This window comes from Balaenoptera borealis (assembly GCF_965194805.1).
Source record: "Balaenoptera borealis genome assembly, chromosome: 2".
In the NCBI taxonomy this organism is placed as follows: domain Eukaryota; kingdom Metazoa; phylum Chordata; class Mammalia; order Artiodactyla; family Balaenopteridae; genus Balaenoptera; species Balaenoptera borealis.
This window is the reverse complement of record NC_138867.1, coordinates 153,347,391-153,365,347: the sequence shown is the minus strand read 5'-3', so window position 1 is coordinate 153,365,347 and position 17,957 is coordinate 153,347,391. Positions and strand designations below refer to the sequence as shown.

Below are 17,957 nucleotides of genomic sequence, written 5' to 3'. Positions count from 1 at the left end.
AGGGAAATCAGAAGTATGAATTCCTAAACATGGCCATTACTACACTCCAGGCACTGTGCTGAATACTCCTTAGAGATTTTCTCACTTAATCTTCACATCCACTCTACTGCGTCGGTACTAGGAGCTGGTATTGTACTGCCAGTGATGAACACAGGATCTGGAGGTCTGCAACACATTGTCTGTGTGGCTTTGGGCTAGTTACTTTACCTCTCTGAGCCTCAACTTCCTCATCGGTAAAATAGAAATAATAATCATATCAGCATAATAGAGCTGTTGTGAAAGACGAAATAAGCTTTATGCAAAAGCAGTTAGCGGATAGTAACCATCTGTTTACTCTGGCTTCCTCACTATTCTGCATGTGGCCAAGCAAGCCATCGTGCGGGAGGTCTGGGCTCACTCAATAGCCATCCCTGGCCGCCCCTGCCTTTCCTCCTGTCTTGGAGGAGGATTATAGAGCTTGCCTACCTACTGCCATCAGCCCACAGGAAGCCGATACACTGGGTGAGCAAAGTCGGCTACAGAGGTGAAGAGGAGCAGAATCACGTGTTCACGTCTTAGTGAAAGAAACAGTGTATCTTACATTTGGATTTTCTTGTCATTGATAAAATGGTGTCAGTGATATACAGTGACTTGGGTGTCGTTGTCTGTATGCATGTGTTTCTTTAATCCCCAAATGAAACTTATTCATCCTAAAATAATCTATTGAATAAATGACAGCTGCTTTTTATCCTAGATACTTCTCATTAAAGCTTTCATTCTTCAATTCATTTAATAAGGAATTGACCAAGACAGACGGGGACCCTGAGGTTGTGGGCCTAGATTCGAGAGGGGAAACAATGAACAAATAAATGTATAATAGACTTTGCAAGAGTGATAGTGTTTTGAAGAAAAGTAAAGCAGGGCAAAGGGTTGGAGAGGGTTCGAGGGGAGCCAGGGATGGCATCTCTGAAGAAGTCATGTTTGGGTAGAAACCTCAATGAAATGAGGAAACAAGTCACGGAAACATCTGGGGGAAAAGCATTCTGGGCAGAGGGAACAGCAGGTGCAAACGGCCAGGGTTGGGATGTATTTTGTGAGCTCTGGGAAGAACAAGATGGTGGATGCTGGCCCAGTGGAGGGAGAGGAATAGAAGGACAAAATGAGATCAGATGGAAGCAGGGACCTGCTGATGCAAAGCAATGGCCAACGTTGCACCTGGACGCCATTCTACGGGAGATGAGACGCCCTGGGAAAATACCAGAAGAGGCGTGATGTGACCTGACTTTTAAAAGAATTCTTCTGAGGGCTCTGTGTGGGATAGACTGGCCGCTACAGGAACAGTAGCCCAGCCTAGCAAAGCTGGTGGCATGATCTGGGTGGAGGTGGGAAGACATTAAGAAACCAGGGCCTTCAGAATTAAGAATAGAGATTGGAGGGGCCAGACAAGGGTGCGTCCACAGATCTGTGCGGCAACACGCAGGGACAAACGTGGCAGGAGAGAGAGCCAGGGAACCTGCCACGGAGATGTGAGCCCAGGGATGTCTGCAGCGTCCATATGCCAATCAAGTCACCACTGCCTTGCGAAGCAGAGCATCTCGGCTTGTCTCCCCATCAGGCAGCCCAGGGCCTCCACGCTTGGAGACATCACTCACTGCAGGCTCTTGAGCTCCCCTCTAAAGGGACATATTGTGCCAAGTCAGTGGTTCTCAAAGCGTCAGCATCATCTGGGCATTCGCTAGAAATGCACGTCAGCGGGCCCCATACCAGACCTATCGGATGAGAAACTGGGGGAGAGGCCCAGCCTGACCTGTGGCTCATGCCTTCCGGTGACTCTGATGCCCACTGACCTACCGGAAGCACTGTGCTAAGTGTTTTGCACGTGTAAACTCATCTAAGCCTCACAGTGTCCTATAAGGTAGGAACCGTCATTAGCCCCACTTTACGGAGGACAAAACTGAGGCTCAGAGAGAGGGAGACAGAATGACTTGCTTCTGCTCACACTGTGCAGCAGTGGAGGAGCCAGGACGTGAACCAGAGCTTCCTGACCCCAAAGCCTCGTTACCACCCTGCCAGGCTGCTTCCTCCTGCCACGGGCAATGAGGAAACATAAGGAAAGGCCCTTCTTTCTTCCCTGCTCTGAGCATGTGCGTTCAGGAATAATCCAAGCAGACACATCAGTTTGAAGGAAGAGGGGTCGTTGCGATTTTGGGGACCAAGGGGCTAAGTGGAGGGAGGTAAAGCCAATACTTGGGGTAAAGTGCACTCTGCCCAGCCTGGCACACACGACCTGTCTCTGTCTGTCCAGACCTGCTTCCCCAACCTCTCCCTCCTCCACTCTCCACACCCTGAGCCTTCTCAGATGTCCCCCATGTGCTCTGCTGCCTCTGGCCTCCGTGCCTTTGCCATTTTCTTTGCCCACAATGCCCTTCTCTCTTGCCTTATCTAATTCCTCTGTAGCTTTCAAAATTCAAGCTTTACCGGCTCTGGAAGGCTTCAACGTCCCTCTGCTGGTCTGCCATCGCCCCTTGGCCTTATGTCTATCATGGGCACTTAGGATACAGCTTTGCAGTGACTGGTTTCACATATGCCTCACCCCCCATGAGACTGTGGATTCTTTGCGGGTCTCTGTGTCTCGTTCATTCCTGCAGAGGAGAGGCTCGGTGTATATTTGTTGAATGACTAAATGATTTGGGGGGTTCTGTCCAAGAGTGTGGCTTGTTTGGGGGGAGGTGTTTGCCATCATCACCATCAGTGAGAAGAGGTCTGTGCAGGGCAGGGACAGGAGGTGGTGAGGGAGGCCCACCTGGGGCGCAAAATTAAAGAAGGCGGTCACTCTCAGGTGTGAGGTTCCTCTGTTCACCCTAGTCTAGGTCCTGGGTCTCACATAGATCTTGGCTCAAACCAGCAATGCCAGGCACCTGTTCTCTGAAGGGTGACTGGGTCCCTTTGGGGGAAGCACGTACTGGATTTAAAGGCAGGAAACTTAAGCCTCTGGCTCCTATCTGCCCCACCCTGCTACGTGGCCTTGAGGAAGTTACTTTCCCTCTCTGGGTTTTGCAGCCGCTGAAGACTGTATATTTCAGCCTTTCTGTACCTGCCATTCCTGGGCTCCATGATCTCCCAGCGCCATGATCTCCCTACCTCATGAAGACACAGTGTCCCTCAGTGCGTGGCCCTACCCCTGGGTAGTGCTGGTAGTACTGGCTGGGCACATCAAGGATGAAATACCTTGAGGATTGAAAAGGGAGGGAATTCCCTGGAAGAGGCTTGGATTTTGCTGTGCGTGTGGAGAGAGGCGCAAGCACTGGGCACAGAGCTTTGGGGGACACCTTGCAGTTTTCTTTGGATTCACATTTGGCCGCATAATTCTGGCCCCTCTCCAGTCCCCCAGAGCTCGTGGCTGAGAAGATGGAAAGTCAAAGAAAAGAGCACAGGCTTTGGGGCAGCTGTTCTCGCGGCAGCGTGGAGAACGCCTAGCTATTTAAAGTCCAACTGCTCCAGTTTCCCCCGCTGGCCCCCGGCATTCCACTGCAGAAGTACTTTGTGGCAAAAATGCACTCCAGATCCAAAACTGGGGGGCGGGGGGGGAAAGCTAACACCAAGGCTATTTTTCAGAACGCTGCAGAATTCGTGCTGCTGAGGGGCTGAGGGTGTTAAGGAGATCTGCTCTGCTCTGATCCCGGGCACGAAACTCAGGTGCTGCGAGGGGCCTACAAGGAGGGCTCTTGACCTGCTTTCTGAACCCTGACTTGGCTACATTCTAGCTGGGGGACCTGGGTAAGCCACTTCACTTCTCCGGCCCTTAGTTTCTGCTTCTATGTAAAGGATAATAAGAGGCTCTCAGGGCTCTCATGGGCTATTGCCATGATTTATTTGGGCAGTTCGGTAACGTCTGAGCACAGGCCTGGCCTCTGATAAGTGGTCCATGCATCAGGCCTTTGACATCGAACCAAAGGACACTCCCTGTGCTGGTACTTTCCAGCTCCTCAGGTACGTTCCTGGGAGATGCTAGCGTCTACGTCAGATTTGTCAGCCCTGGCATTACTGACACTTTGGGCTGGACCATTCTTTGTGGTGAGGTTGTCCTGTGCACGCAGGACCTTTAGCAGCATGCCTGGCCTCCATCCACTAGATGCCGGCAGCACCTCCTCTCTTTCTCCTTGTTGTGACTCATAAAACGACAGACACTGACAATGTCCCCCCGAGAGCAAAGTCACCCTTTGCAGGGAGCAACTGGTCTGGACTGAGGGGAGGATTGTGGGAGCAATGGAGCTAATCATGGCACCGGGGCCCTTGAACCTTCATTCAGATGCTGGTCACAGAAACCAAGAGGGTAATCTCTGCCATCCAGGCGGTTTCTCTGGCCAAGGCAAAAATAGAGGAAGCCAACAGAATGATACAAACGTTACCTCTCTGCCACCAGTTAGACCTGTGTTTTGATCCTTTAATTCCCTAAAATAAGTCCTCAGTGATTTAAATTATCAACTTTTTTTTTTGCAGATTATGCATTTTAATTACAATTGTATGAGGAATATTTGATTTGTTGTCTAATCAGGGAAAAATATATAATCCCTTAAGAGACACTTAATAACCATTTAAACTATTAAAGATTTGGTTAGAAAAGACTGAAGGTGATATGTTAGGTAAACTCATGAACAACAAATTCCACGGTCAAATAAATTTACTGTGAAAGGGGAAAGTTTCTTACTATGGGAAAGTTTTACCTTGGAGGTGATTTTTCCGAAGACCTTTTTGCGACAGCACACATTCTGTACTTATTTGAACCTTCTTCAGAAACAACTTCCAAATTTCATTAGTGTTGTAGAAGAAATGTGATGCTGGCTTTAAGGTAGAAAAGCAGTATGTTGTAGTGGTTAGCTGAAAGGCCTGTTTTGAATATGACCTTCTTGAGGTACCTTATCTGGGAAATGGAAAAACTATGAAGAGAGAGACTCATAGACCTTGCATTTCCGGTGTGAAGAAAGAGGTAACACAGAAGAAAGAAGGGGTAATTTAGGGGTGTGACATTTGCTGTGAAGGAAACAACAGAGGGTGATGGGAGAGAGAGAGGTGAAACTTCCAGGTCAAGATAGGCCTCTTTGGGGCCTTTGAGCTGAGACCTAAGAATGAGTAGAAGAAACCAGTCAGTCATGCAAAATGCCCAGGTCAGAGTATTGCTGGCCCTGGACCAGCAAAGGCTCTTAGGGAGGATGAACTTAGCTTGTGCAAGGATGGGAAGGCTGGCCAGAGTGGATGAAGCAGGGCTGCTACAGAGGCTGTCGGGGACACAGTGAGAGAGAAGGCAGGGACCCATCATAGCAGGTCCTCTAGGCCAAGGTGAAACATTTGATTTTGATTCGAGCTACAGGACAAGCCCTTTGAGGGCATGACATCATCTGATTTACCACGTAAAACTATCCCTCTGGCTGCTGTGTGGAGGCACAGAGAACATGGGCACAGCAGCAGCTGAGAGACCCCGCTGGTTGCCTATTCCCATGATCGAGGTGCCTCCAAAGTCCAGCACAGTGCTCTTGAAATCTTACTGAGTATAGCTTTTATATGCAATGGAGAATGGATTCTATCTTTTTTTTTTTTTTAACCTCTATAGAATAAAAGAAAACTGAACCCCCAATTCTCAGTCTCCTAAAGAGAAGATTCTCTAGTCCAATGTGCCTAGGAAATCAAAGATCTTATTTCAACTGGAAGATCCTGAATAATAATTTCAGCCCCCTGTTGCCACGTGGTCCTCTAGGAGTTCAGCTGCGGCTAGTTCTGCTTCCCTCCCAAAGAAGAGAGCCCCAGTGCCTGGCCGGGTGGCAGTGGCCTCTAGGTCAAGTTTTCCTTCGAAGCATTAGATATATTGCTTTCCTCTCTGGGAGCTAATCATTTATGGCTCCAGTTACATTTCCCACAAGGTCTTTGGACTGCAAAGGGAATCCTTATCCAACCCAATTAATAGAGCGATGTTGCACTTTTAAGCTGTCCCCCACCCAACCCATCCATCAACATGATTTGCACACATTAATCAAGGCATTTACAATGGGTTCACCAAGCTTTCCCTCTCACTGGATGAAGAAATGGGACTATTTGGACTTGTGAACCATAACTCTTCCAGAGTCCCTGAAGTCCCGAGCTTGGCCCTGCTAAACGCACAGACGAGGTGAGTTATTAAATAATAACTAAATGCCGGGAGATAAATGCCGGGATAGCGTCCCTGAATCATGTCAAACCAATTTGGATGGTTATGGGATGCGGAGAGAGGGGGAGGCGACGGTCGGTGAGGTGTGGGTTTCGTCTGTTCCAAGTGCTTTTGGACAGACTCCAGTGTTATTTCTCCTCGTTTAGACCTGGCTGGAGTGCCCTGAGCTCAGGCCAGCATCCACATCTCTTAACCCAAGGCAGCCTCCTTTGGAGCAAAACAAGGAACCGAGCTTCACAGATGAAGGTGGGCTGGGAAATTCCGTTCTGAAGAGCAGCCTGACTGAAGCCCTTAATTTAGAGAGAGAAATGTCGATGCTGCTGGTGGATGGAACAGCCCCTACCAGGGGCTCCCGATCACACAGATCCGTGGAATTGAGGGCGACAAGGAGAAAGGCTGAAGACCCTGGGCTTAGTATTGCGACGGGCTTTCTTTCCTGTCCTGCAGTCAACACCCATGCTCCGGGACAGTCCCTTCCTACTGCGTCTGCCCTCACACACTGGATTGTAGTAATAATACCACCATGTTTATACATCTTGTCTTTTCAGATGGATTCAGTGAGCTCTTTGCGGACACTCTGTGTCACGTCTGTCTTCGTATTTCCAAAGGCCTAATGTTACTAATGTCTAACACTGAGTAAACCCTCAACGAGTGTTTGTTAAAACATGAAAGAATGGCTGATGGATGGATGGATGGATTCACACCCTAATGACAGAGAGTTAAAGGATTTTAAAATTTTGAGACAAACATTGGCCACCTCTCCAACCAGGAATGGAGAGCACTTCTAAAACATACTAAAGTTATTTACTCAGAAACTAAACAGGAAAATGTGTTTATGTTTTTCCAATTACTTCTTTCTACTTGAAGTAAAATTCCCCTTTCTTCACTTCACTCCTCTTGTGTTCTGGAAATTCTAGGGGTAGAGGTCTGGGAATAGGCACCATGACATTGGGCTGGGTCAGCCCACCCAGGGGAAACCATCATTTGAACAAGTTTTTCTCCAAATGTGGTCAGCAGACCACTTGCGTCAGAATCCTCTGGAGTGCTTGATAAAAATGCAGATTCCTAGATTCCGTATCTGACTTAATGAATCAGAATCTCAAAGGCCTACAAATCTAAATTTTAAACAAGCTCTCCAGTGTGGTCACGCAACACTGAAATCTGATGAGCACTGGTTAGAATCTCAGCGGTTCTGTCCTGTGGGAAAATTATGGGTTAGGCGCCATCTCTGTGGATTCAGCATCCATTCTAGACAATAACAACAACATTAATACTAATAACATTAAAGCTAGCAACAGCCAACACAGGAGGGTATCCTATGAGCCAGGCACCTTGTAAAACGTATCACACACATTTTCTCAGTGAAACTTCACCCCTGTTCATGGAGGTGGCATTGCCATGCCAATTTTACAGACAACAAAACTGAGACTTTGAGAAGTAGAGTGACTTGCAGAAGTGGGATACAGAGACTGAGCCCCGAGCCCAGGCTCTTAACTCTATGATGCTACAGTGTCATCTATTCAGCAGTCAGGGAAGTGACAGGAGAAGGAGCAAAGCATCTAACTTTCAGAGCTGTGTTGAAGCAGAACAGAGGGAAACAAAGACAACTCCCTAGTGTGGTCAGGAAGGACATGGGGCATGGTGACTCGTGGATAAGCTCAGCTTCGGAAGGGCCATCTCCTACCCCTCCACCTCTGGGCCACTGCCCACAGACTGGAGACAGCATCTGATAGGATTCCATGGGAGCTTCAGACGGGCTCCCAGGCTGGCTCACAATGATGGGAGCCTTGGGCTTCTATAGACAGAGGGCCGGGGCCCCTGACTCCAAGTTCTGGGTGACAAAGGGGTGGAGGGAAGGAATAAGGACTGTCTTTCTAGGCCAGAGAACCTACCAACGCCTCCCCACCTCGAGGTTTCCACTTTGAGAGAAAATCTACACCCTTTCTCCTACCCCTGGCTGTGATGAACTAAATCTCACACCTCTGTCTCGGTGGTGATAATTAAATATTATCCTCCTGTCACTTGATGTACATGTTGTGTGTATTCTCAGACTGTAATGAGCTCATATTTGTCTTCTGTAGCAAAAATATTTCTTTGAGTCTCTCCTTTTTCAAATTGGGGTGAGCAGTTCAAGTAAAGATCTCTCACTATTAAAAAGACAGCCTGCTCCCCGGCACGTCTGTCTGAACCATTTCTACTACTTCTCAGCGGCCATGGCAGGTGAAGTTTGTCCCTTCAGAAGCAGCCAATGCTTCCTGAGTTTAAGTTGGTGGTCATATGGCTGGGGGTGTTGGGAGAATTTGAAAGCAATGGGAGTAAGAAGGTAGGAATCCATAAATTGTTCTGGGGGGATATTTGAAGGCAGCCTTTAAAAATTGTTTTGGGGGGATATTTGAAGGCAGCTTTTTTCAACAGGGTTTCTCGTCTAAGAACCAGAGAATCCAGAAAGTATTTGGGTGAAAAATTCCCCAAGTTTTCCAAGGAAGGTACTTAGTACCATTCTAGATGCATCGGAGAGAAGTTCATTCATTCCACATAATGGCTGGCTTAGGTCAGTGGCTCTCAAAGAGAACCTGCCGTTGGCATCCTCTGGAAATTTACTAGAATCTGCAACAGCATTCTCTGGAAATTTACAAGAGATACAAATTCTTGCATCCTACCCCAGACCTAGGGAATCAGAAACCAGGGTAGGGTTTAGCAATCTGTGTGTAATCAAGCCCTTCAGGTGGTTTTGCTGTAAGCTAACATTTTGGAACTACTAGTGTCTGTAGGCATTAGAGCTTCTTTCTCTCATGGAGGAACTCAGGTTGAAAAAGGCTGTTATGGGCTTCAAATATCTATATCCATATTTATATCTATATTTATATCAGTTTAAAATAAAAAAAAACTATCACTTTAAACTTGAGATTTTTAAAAAATGGAGAGCATTCCTAGATGGAAAAATGATTTGCCTCTTCCAGCTCACTTTGGAAGGGCACTCTATTATTTTCCCCATTCGTGAGGTTTATGACAAATGTGTTCACTGCAGCTGCTCCCCAGGCCTGGGCGTCTGCTCTTACCCACCCACTGCTACATTTAGAGACCCACACAGCTCTTCCTGAGAACTGGCAAAGCAGGACAGAGCCTGGGGCAGAACTTCCACCGCCCCCTCCCCACCCCCCCCACCCCCCCAAACAAACAAAACAGTGATGTAATTAGTGTGCTACAGGATTGGATCTGCAGTTGATGAGGAACAACTTTAATATTTATCAATAAACAGCGAAGTGCCGAGCACACCTCCTAGGGAAGTAATTACCCACGAAGAAGGATACTCTGCACCGAGGAATCTCCTCCAAAAAAAGACCTCAGTTAATTGTGAATTGCTTACACCAGGTGAGACAGAATCCGTGCCTACCCCTCTCACCTGACACAAGCAACTCTGAATTAACTGGGAGTTTCTTTTTATAAACACGGGTGCAGAGCCTTTTTTTCTTGGTGGTTAATTACTTCCCTGGGAGGTTGTTTTAATAGTTCCCAAAACAAGGCCATTATTGTCTTTAGCATAATCACTGCCTCATTTGCTTTTGTGCCCTGCCTTTCCGGGTGCCTCTTGCCTCTGCCTGCCAGGAGGGACCCTGAACTGTGCCCCTTGGGCCATCCTCAGGCTGGGGACTTGCAAGGTTCCTCCTCCAGCCCCAGCACTTCAGGAATTTGGTTTTCTCCTGGTGGGAGCTGGGATCAGGGTGGGGCTGGTGGAGAGGGAAGTGGGCGGCGCAGGGCACATTGTGGGAGACTGAGTCCCCCTCCCCTGGGTGCACCGTTCCAGCCTGTTTGCTAAGCTTTCAGCTGATGACACCAGCGACAGGGAAGAAAGCTAGGACAGCAGCTCCTTTCTGGAAGAGGAAGGAGTGGATCTGTAAACAACCGCTTTGCTTGGTGAAACCACCAGGGACCAGAAGCAAAAACAGTGAACGTTACCAGGGAAAGTAGCGCGATTTTGACCGTCTCTCTTGGGGAAAAAAACGTATATGGAGTCATGGCTCACTTTATTCGAAAATGAATTAAAGCGGCTTCTATTTTGGCTCTGTTTCAGGAAGGTAAATGAATGAATGGGAGCTCTGTAAACTGCATCAAGTCTATAAACTTTTTTTGATTGGTGTACTCCTATCAGCATATGCACATTTGTTTACTTACAAATTGTAGACATGTTACAACTGCAATCAGAGGTTACGGAAATTGTAAAATGTCTATCAGGAGGATGAAGAAAAATAAAAATAGTGTGTCTGATACTTTCAGCCTTAACCCAATGGATTGCACCTCACTCTGGACATCGGTGAAGCTGACCGACCCCTTGGGGCCATGAGGGCAGGGGCTGACAGTCCCAGAGCCCAGGGACTGGCACATACAAGACGATACATATTTTTGTTAAATAATCAGACTCATAGCCTCTTATACCCTGAAACAGCTTCTGCCCTGAGGGAATTCTGACCAGTTAGTCATTTTGGTAGGGTTGGATGACAAGCGTGTACTAATGTTACGGGAGAGCATGACTCTGTGTTCTCAGGAAATCAGGTGGTCCATATGCTACTGCACCCCATTTAGCCCCAGAATCTTAGCACTCCATCAGGAAACAACACAGGAAAATTCAGCTAGGGGTACAGAACAGAGGTTAGCAAACTTCCTGTAAGGGGTCAGAGAATAAAAATTTTAGGCTTTGTCTAGGCCAACTAACCAACATTGCCTTTGAGGGTGAAAGCAGGACAAAACATAGATGAATAGTCGTGTCTGAGCTCCAACAAAACTCTACTTATGGACACTGAAATTTGAATTCCACGTAGTTTTCGTGTGTCGTGAAATACTCTCCTTCTTTAGGTTTTTTTCCCCGCAACCGTTAAAAATGTAAAAACCATCTTTTGCTCGCGGGCCGGTACAAAAACAGGCAGTGGGTCAGATTTGGCCCAAGGGCTGTGGTTTGCCAACCACTGGGTAGAACATGGACTTTGGAGTCAGAGCTGGGTTTGGGTCATGAGTTTACTATTGGTGACTAAGTTATCTTTAAAAAAGTTACTTAATTGCTCTCTAGGCCTTGGTTTCCTCATTTGTAAAAGTAACATCTCAAAGGGCTGAAAGGATGAAGGGATGCACTGCTTACCACCTCTTAGCTCAGGGGGAGCACATACTGTCATCACCAGCACAGACTTGTTTGTAACTCCCTGCCCTGGAAGGCCTGGCAGGGACGGTCACCCAAAGGCAAAGCCGGGGCCCGGCCACCTTTCTGTGGCGACGTGTACTTGAGAAACCAAAGCCAGCATCCAATCCCAGTGCCCCCGGCCCATGTCTCCAGGAGCCCCCGTTGGCCCGAGGATGCCCGTTCTCAGCCGCGTTTGCTTCAAAGGAAATGTTACAACAACCTTTGACACTAGCTGAGGGGAGGTCTTTCAGGATAAAGGACTCATGATGACCATCTATAAACAATGCTCTGCTCTTGAGGGGCCGGGAGTTAGAAGACGCTTGCTCACCTCCCTCGTTATCCTTGTTATCCGCACAGGAGGTTTCCATGGCAACGTTGCATCCGGGCCCTCTCCAGCCGGTCTGGCAGACACACTGCCAGCTGTTCTGACCCAGTGTGCATCTCCCGTTGCCGTTGCACAAATCGGGGCAGCCATCTGGTTGGAGAAACGGAGAGGATGAGAAGGAGGAACGTGAGGCCGCGCTGGGGCAACAGGGGAGCCATGCAAAGGGGGAACAAGGCCACAGGGCAGCCGCTGGGCCAGCCGCAGAGTGGGGCCCGGACCTGCCTCGGGAAGAGCCGGGGAAGCAGGCGACTCATGCGGTTGCAAGACGTTAGCAGGGGCCCAGATGCAGAGGATCCCCAGTGACACTGACCTGTGCGTAGGGGTCTGAGGCAACCTTCCCAAAGTGGGGAACATTCCGGAAAGCTAAACTAGCCCTGAGCTTACGACACACCTAGCCAGGCCGTTATTTCCAGCCCGTTGGCTCAGGATGGTTGCTACCTCAAGAAAAATCTTTTCTTTCTTTCTGTTTTCAGAAGAGCCTTCTGCAGAAGAGAGAAACTTCCCTATCAACCCAGAATGGAGGCAGAGTGCCCTCCATCTTTCAGAATTTTAAAGCTAAATTTACATGCGATTAGCACGAGCTTCTTAGGACCAAGAGCTGGATGGTTCTGCTGGGCTATTTTCATATTTCTGTAGTATTTCGCTTTAAGGGGCACTTAAAAATGTTGGCTGCCAATCATTCAACCTATTTATGGCATGATTTTAAAATACTGCAGGATTGGAAGGCTGGGGAAAGAGTAGGTGCTGAGTGCCATGAATTGGGAAAAGATAGAGGAATGCTTATGCCCGTGGGGGAAGGCAGTGGGGTTCGAGGGATTCCTATTTTGTGGTTTTCTTTTCCTTTTGGGGGGGTGTGTGAAATCAGCAGCCTACCTCATTCCCTAATTGCTCCAGCACCCAAAACAATTGCAGCTACTACTCCCTTGACCTGAGCGTGGGCAAAGACACCCTGGATGAGGAAAGAAGAGAAAGAGTGTGGGGAGCACTATAGAGAGATGGGGAGTCTCTGTGGCAGAGCCTCTGTCGCCATTTATAAGATGTAGAGAGAAGCACAGGATTGGTAGGATGTGGCCGCACTCACAAAACCTACTTGCTGGCAAGAATTCCTAGATACGTTTTTATTTTTCTTTCCTTTAACGGCTTTACTGAGGTGTAATTTACATACCATAAAATTCACCTGTTTTAAGTGTACTGTACAAGGCAATGACTTCGAGGAAATTTACAGCGTTGTGCAACCTAGGTATGTTTCCCTACTACATTTAAATATATTCCGAAAGACCATTAATTTAATTGTCCTCAGAAAATAACTCTCCTGAACATCTCTCTCTCTCTCTCTCATTCTGTCTTGACATCTGCTACCATCTCTATCTCCATCTCTTTCTATATCTATTTTTAAACCACACAAAGAGCAGGGTAGCTTGGGCCGTGGCGGAGGGATGGAGCACTTTGTAATGATGGAGGTAATTGATTTGAAACCTTTGTGGCACAAATCTTCTGAATCGAAAGTGTGCGTCTCCCCCTACTTCTCTCTCCAGCATTCCAGAGGCCGTCACCTGGCAGCCTTCCTCTCTTCCCTCGAGTACCCCTTACAAGAATGCCGATAAACCTAATTTGTGCATGTGGCAGCGGTGGGAATTTAAAGGACTCCTCCTAGGAAGAAAGGGCTGGAGGGTTTGAAATTGAGTTGAAATTTACTTCTTTAAGGAGTTTCACTCCTCAATGCTTATTCCCTCCCATCCTTTCCAGAATGTGGTATGCATGGGTTAGGACCTGGGAGAACAAGGTAAGCAACAGAGGAGACGTGCTACATTCAGAAGTCTCTGTAAGGAAGACGAGCTGTCTTGAGAGGAGGAATGAGGAGATGATTACCAGGGAATCTTTTCTTTTGTTGAAGAACCTGGCACTAAATCCAGGATGTGAGCAAATCATCAGTGCTTGCATATCTGAAAAAAGACTTACTTGTCCCCATACCTATCCTCACAAAGCAAAGAGTCACATTTCCATTCCTTCCTTACCAAGGAGGTGACCACAGCCCTGCCTGGAATACCTGTGACTTTCCCCCTTTATACTTTGAGAGAGAGCGCTGGGAAGGGAAGCCAGCCCCAGTGGGTGTCAGAGAAATGCCACAAATATTTCTGCAGGAGCAAAATGCAACTCAGTAGGAAAAGCTCAAGGGACATTTCACAAATTCTCAAGGAAAAGAGAGTATCTTCAACCTCCAGCCACCCCCAGCTTTACAATTTCTACCAGTAAGTTTTAGGGAATGGATCACAGAGAATACACTACATGACAGACCTACCAGCATTCACCTGGCACGGTATCTATTATATGTGCTTTGTTATTTAGCTACTTTGAGGTCTCATGTTTGAATAAAATCATGCACAAAGTCTCAACAGAAGCCTCACTGTGTAGGAAACCCACGTCCACTACATAAAAGTCAAATTTGCGAAGAACACTACTAGCATGTCAGTCAGAGATATGCACTCAAAATATGCATGCTCCTAGATTGAACGAGGCTTTTTTCCCCTTCTCTTTCTCTCTCGATTCCCCCGCTTCTCCCCTGACCCACTGAAGCGAGATAAACAGACCACAGTAGTGGGTTTTCTCCATATCGTATGAGGAAGATGAAAACACGAACAGTGGGAAGCTGGCAAATCTCTGAGAAGTTTTGGGGCAGCTGGGAATTAATGGACAGGACTTTGTTTTTTAGCTTGAAGAGGAAGAAAGCAGCCTTGGTGAATGCGTGGCGTTGCTAGGCAACCCCAAGCTATCCCCAGCACAAGTTCCTTCTGCTGGTGGCCTTCTGAGGAGGTGATTCGTTGTGTTTGTAAAGTGCAAAGCCAGCCTCCACTTAAGGGAAAACAAAACGTAGGAAGTAATTAGTCTGGGAGGGCAAATGGGTATCAGGTGGTAGCTATTCTCTGGAGAGGAATCTGTAACTGGACTTGAATTGGGCTTACGGGCTCATACTTTGGGATCCATGAGGTCTCCTGCATGGAGTCTTCTGGATTTCAGGCTAGCTAGCACTGCTCCTCCTTGAGTGCCTATCTCTGAGACCACCGATACAGGAGGCCTTAGGCACAGCTGTTTGATTCTTTGTGCAGGTGGCGAGCTGGCTGTTGGAGACTTCAGGTTCTATCGTGACCCTAGACTAGAGATTCTCAACTGAGGCAATTCTGTCCCCCATCCCTCCCTCCAGGGGACATGTGGCAATGTCCGGAGACACTTTTGATGATCACATCTAGGGGAGGACGCTACTGACATCTGGTGGGTAGAGGACGGATGTTCAGCATCTTACAATGCCTAGGACAGTCCCCACAACAAAGAATGATACAGCCCCGAATGTCAGTGGTGCTGAGGTTGAGAAACCCTGCCCTTGATCTAAAGCTGCATGAGAGCTGAGATTTCCCTGTTTGCTGTTGGAACCCAGCACGTGCCCTAGTGTCAGGCACATAGTAGGTGCTTAAATGAATGGAAAACAATCAGGTGGTCCCAGTATCATTTCAGCCTGGCCCTCATCTATAGACTCTTCTGAGAGTTAGGAGAAGCTAGTGGGAACTCTTTCTCAAAGATCTAAGTCTTCTTCCCAGGGAGAACTTTCAAGGGCAACAGTGATATCTTGGGATGGTTCTCTCACACTTCCAATACTTTTGGCAGAGTGGAAATGGAATAGTTTCCAAGACTTTTCTACACATAGAGTTCCAACCACTAGGAAAAATATATCTGTTGGTACAGTTACCAGGTAGGCAGGCTTTTTGTCTTAACAAAAATTAGAGCTGATGCAGAAATTTGGGATTAAAAACAAAACAAAACAAAAGCCAAGCACACTGATACATTCAGATGACTCCTGAATTTTCAGCTCTTTCCCTGATGTCTGGACCTGGACTCCAACGTGCATTTCAGCATCTCCATCTGTTCACTCACAAGCATCTCAAACTCAGCAGAATTCAGTTTCTTGATCTTTCTTCCCCTCCCAAACTCTGATTCCTTGATCAATGAATGGCACCTGCATGTACCCCACTGGCCAAGACTGAAACCCTGGAGTCATTGTTAATTACCCTCCCCCGCCTCCTCTCTCATCTCATGTATCTGGTCAAAAACCAAGTCCTGCCTAATTTTCCTCTTTACTATAAGAAGCCCTACCTGCTCTTCCTAAATATCTCTAGAATCTGCTCTCCACTCCTACCCCTACTGTTACTACATTAACCTAAGCCATCCTCATCTCTGGTTTAGACTCTGGTCAAAGCCATCTAACTGGTCTCCCTGCCTCCGGTCTTGCACCATCATCCATTTCTCTCTGTTCTGGACACTACTGAAAATACTTCTATAGCTTTCCATTGACCCTGGGGCAAAGTCTGAAGTCCTTACCCTGGCTTCCAGATCTTCCATGAACTGGTTGTCACCACATCAGCCTAACTCAATATCACTTTAGGCTTTGTTCAGACTGAAGCCATTCGGCCTTTCCTTATCTGCCTAACTTCAACCCATCCTTCACCCAAGTCATCTCCAGGGAGCCTTTCCAAAGCTCCCAAATCAAGGCTAGCTCCACCTGTCATGGTACCTTTATCCTACCCTATCCTATCCCATCCACCACACTGAATCACAACTGTCTGGCAACTCTCTGATGCTTGCTAGCCCTTGTAGCAGCCCTTCCTTAAGACATTTTATTGTCACCTGCAGGAAAATTGTTGTAATAAAGGTGCACATCGTCATTAACTGCCATGTGAATGGGGGCCCTAGAACTGTGCAGTGTACAACTGCTCTGGGCATTTCTGTTATGATGTAAACCTGTCAGGGCAGGGACCACGTCTATCTTGTTTACTCTTGCATTGCCAGTACTCAACACAGAGTCAGGGGATGGATGAACGAATGACTTTTGACTGAAATCAGCATCTCTAATGCCTTTGGCAGAGTGAAGATGGAATAGTTTCCAAGGCTTTTCTACACACAAGATTCCAAAGACTGGGGAAAAAGAAAAAAAAAAAAATCCATCGACACAGTTACCAGATAGGCAGGCTTTCTGCCCTAACAAAAATTAGGTATGAGCAAAATAATGTCTACAGCACAGTAAAAAGGGGAGCATAAATGTACTTGAAGAAAGCTATAATTGCCATAAAAGGCTTTTCTAAAAAAGCATCAAGAAACGTTCTGCCATGTGCAGCAACTGAGAGGTGGAAATAAGTGGCTAATACGGTAGAAAGGATGTGGGAAGAGAAGTAGGATTTTAGCATGCAACATCAGGCGCACCTTAGAAAAGCAGAGAGGGCAACACCCAGATGGGAATGCAAGTGAAAACACAGAACAGGCTGCATGTCAACGCAGACAGATGACAAGGAAAGCCAGAGAAGGGAGACGTCCCTGCTTGGTTCAAGAGACCATTAGGAGAGCTACTGCAGCCTGGGCTACACCCCTGTAGGAAGGCTTTTCTGAACCAAGGGGAAAACCTTAACCCAGTTCGGAGTCAGACGTCTGAGATTAAAACCTAGATCTGCCTCTTGTTGTCTGTGTGACCTTGAGCTGGCAGCTTCACCATTCACCCCCGTCTGTAAAACTATGTATCTTGCTAATAAATCTTATTTCTTGTCCTTCCCAATAGAATGCAACCTGCACAAGGGCTAGGATTTTTGCCTCTCTTGTTCACTGAGGTATCCTCAGTGTCTAGAACAATAGTTGGCATATGACAGACACGCAATCAACGTTTGCTGAATGAATGAATGAACAGGGATGATGGTAATACTTACTCTATACAGGTGTCAGAGGGGTAAAATGAAATGATAAAGGCAAAGATTGAGCACATCGAGCTTGAGCACATTGTAAATGCTCAGTAGAGAGTAGCACTTACTAGTTGTTCATGTTGATATAATTGTTGATATTACAAATATTATAATTAGCAGCAGGCTTTTTTGAGGGGGGCATAGTTTGAAGTGCAGGCCACTTCTTCTTGCCTCACCTCCAGATCAGGAAAAAAAAACAAGCGCCTATCTTATTTCAAATTAAGAAATGGAGGCTTCTGGGGTGTCCTGAGTGTGTGATTGCATCACATCCTAGGAAATCCACACTCCCCTTTGCCCACCACCCAAGAATCTAGTAATGTCACTAGAAGTGTTTTCAGAAAACCCACTGATGCTGAGGGTGACTCTGAGGGGCAAGAGAGTTGAAGGTGAAATAAGTGATGACTTTCTTTTGGGCAGCCTTGTACTTTTGCTTGTTAACTTAATGAGGGA

The 17,957-nt window shown here is 47.1% G+C and overlaps 1 protein-coding gene across 14 annotated transcripts in view; it reads right to left on the bottom strand.

Annotated features, from left to right (window-relative positions):
- TENM2 (teneurin transmembrane protein 2) overlaps positions 1-17,957 on the bottom strand; it is a 590,108-nt gene that overhangs the window by 112,250 nt on the left and 459,901 nt on the right. For 13 of the 14 annotated variants that reach the window (XM_082378741.1, XM_082378737.1, XM_082378738.1 and 10 more), the window contains one exon: positions 11,677-11,823. The exons of the other annotated variant lie outside the window; for it this stretch is intronic. In XM_082378741.1, the coding sequence (XP_082234867.1) occupies positions 11,677-11,823 (147 nt within the window). The remainder of the gene's footprint in view (positions 1-11,676; positions 11,824-17,957) is intronic. 14 annotated transcript variants of the gene reach the window in all.